Source organism: Littorina saxatilis, linkage group LG15 (genome assembly GCF_037325665.1).
Source record: "Littorina saxatilis isolate snail1 linkage group LG15, US_GU_Lsax_2.0, whole genome shotgun sequence".
Lineage (NCBI taxonomy): Eukaryota > Metazoa > Mollusca > Gastropoda > Littorinimorpha > Littorinidae > Littorina > Littorina saxatilis.
The window spans coordinates 28974735-28977031 of record NC_090259.1 but is presented as its reverse complement, the minus strand read 5'-3'; the positions used below and the strand labels follow the sequence as shown (position 1 = coordinate 28977031).

Sequence of the window (2297 nt, the reverse complement as noted above, 5' to 3'; positions counted from 1 at the left end):
AGCTGACATTAGCTACAAGTACATATAATTTTTTAATAGGCCTATGTACTCACGTGTCCAGCAAAACTTTGGCGAGTTCAGTATCCCCTTTGTATACAACTCTCCTGTGTTCACTTTCAAGTGAATAACTATCGTTCTGATATCATTTTAAAGTGAAGCTAAAGAAACCTGGTATCGGCACTGCTGTGCATCTCCTATGATCTCAATGGTATCAAGGCACGGGTCATAGAGATCAATTTAGATCTAGATCTATTTCCGGTTGTGTATTCACACGCCAACGTTCGTTCGTCAAGATGGACGGCGATTTTGATTTGATAAGCGACTTTTTCTTAGAAGACTTCAATGAAGAGGACGAAAATTTAATGGCCGCTGCGCCCAAAAAAAGGAGATTCGAGAAAGTGACTGATGACGATGTGAACGCTCTCATCACCGATACAGAAAACGCCAACACCAAAAGAAAAACTGAACATGTGATACGGCTGATTTCAGATTTCATTCTTCAAACCGAAGAGTTTGCAAAACAGATGAGATCAGCTGATATAGCGAAAATTGAGGATCCAAAACTTGTTGCAAACATTCTTGTCAAGTTTCTTACAACGGTGAAACGCGAAGATGGAGATGAATATGAACCAGGTACGATTCGAGGATTTCTGTCCGCCGTCGATCGGCACATGGCAGCGAACGGAAAAGGCAAGATTTTTTCCAGCAATGATACGCTGTTTGAAAACGTTCGAGCAGTTGCAAAAAGCAAACAAAAAAAGCTGAAATCAGCAGGGAAAGGAAACTTACCTCAAAGAGCGTGTGCACTAACGGACGAAGAGGTGGAAACACTGTGGGACTCTGGTCAGTTGGGAGTGTCCACACCAAGAGCCATAATCAACACCCTGTGGTGGTTGAACTGCCTCCACTTTGGAATGCGGGCAAGAACCGAACATCGCCAGATGTGCTGGTCCGACGTAACTGTTCAGATGGACAGCAGTGGCCACCGCTTCTTGGAATTCAACGAGCGAACCACGAAAACAAGAACAGGGGTCTCCAGGCAGGATGTCAGGGCAAAACCGCGAGCGTATGAAGATGTTGAAAACCCTGAGCGGTGCCCTGTGAAGATCTTCGAGAAATATGCCTCTCTTCGCCCTGCAGAAACATGCGGCTCCAACTATCCGTTCTACCTCACATGCGTCCATGATCCGAAACCAGGCAAACAATGGTTTCGTGCAATGCCGATGGGAGTGAACACAATCGGCAGTTTGATGAAAGAAATGGCGGCCGCGTCCGAGATATCTTCCACCACAAGTAAACGAATCTCGGGTACCTCGGCGAGGAAGACGCTGCTACAGAAGCTCAATGATTCTGGAGTTCCCCCAACCCATATAATGGAGAAATCAGGACATAAACACATTCAGTCTGTACTCAGTTACGCGAAAATGTCCGACAACCAGCAACTGCAAGTTTCCCGAATTCTGTCAACCACGCGCACTTGCACAGTCTCAAAGTTGGGAGCTATGACGTCAACTACTGATGACGCAGATTCCAGTGCCTCGGCCTTAGGCGGAAACACACTCCGCCAGCCAGCAGTGACCTTTGATGCGCCCATTCATGGAGGAGTTTTCAATCTCAATTTCACAATGCCGCAATGAGTTTCTTATTCGTCTTCAGTTGCAGAGCACCAAATTCCATTCAGTTACATTAAGTTGTGTACGTGTGTGTGGTTGTTTTTTTCTTCTTTTTTTTACTCCTAAGTTGATGAGGCCCAATGACAAGAATCCATGATAAACTGGAACGAATTTATATTTCAAGCAAAGAAAGTGTTCGTGTTCTTGTTTGTTTCATTGCAATAAATTTGCGTTAATCAACTATGCGTGTTCTCTCTCTCTCTCTCTCTCTCTCTCTCTCTCTCTCTCTCACTCACTCTCTCTCTCTCTCTAAAAGGTTGAAATGACGTCAAGTGTAGCTAAAGATACGTCACTTCCTGGTTACACAATGGCTGTCGCACAAGTTCTTGATCAAGCAAACTGAACGCGAAAGTGGCTTCTACCGTGATTTCCAGGTTTGCATTGTGTCGGCTCTAATTTTTTCTTTCAAAATCAAAATAAAAGAATCGAAACTTTATTCACGAATACCATTTTGTAAGCCACTAAAACCAAAGACACGCCACACTATTTTCCTTCCACCATTCCTCGATGGAAAAGAGTTCGTGTTGTTTTTGTTTTAATTTTTGTCTTTGTCGTCATCATTGTATACACAAATTACACAAACGTCATCTTGTGAGGGACCAAACTACGGTCGAGGTTGATACC

At 44.0% G+C, this 2297-nt stretch overlaps 1 protein-coding gene across 1 annotated transcript; it reads left to right on the top strand.

Annotated features, from left to right (window-relative positions):
• The first annotated feature begins 293 nt into the window (after positions 1-293).
• LOC138947979 (uncharacterized protein KIAA1958 homolog) lies at positions 294-1637 on the top strand. Its single transcript, XM_070319504.1, has one exon. It carries the CDS (start codon positions 294-296, stop codon positions 1635-1637), a length of 1344 nt encoding a protein of 447 aa, XP_070175605.1.
• Positions 1638-2297: the final 660 nt, after the last annotated feature.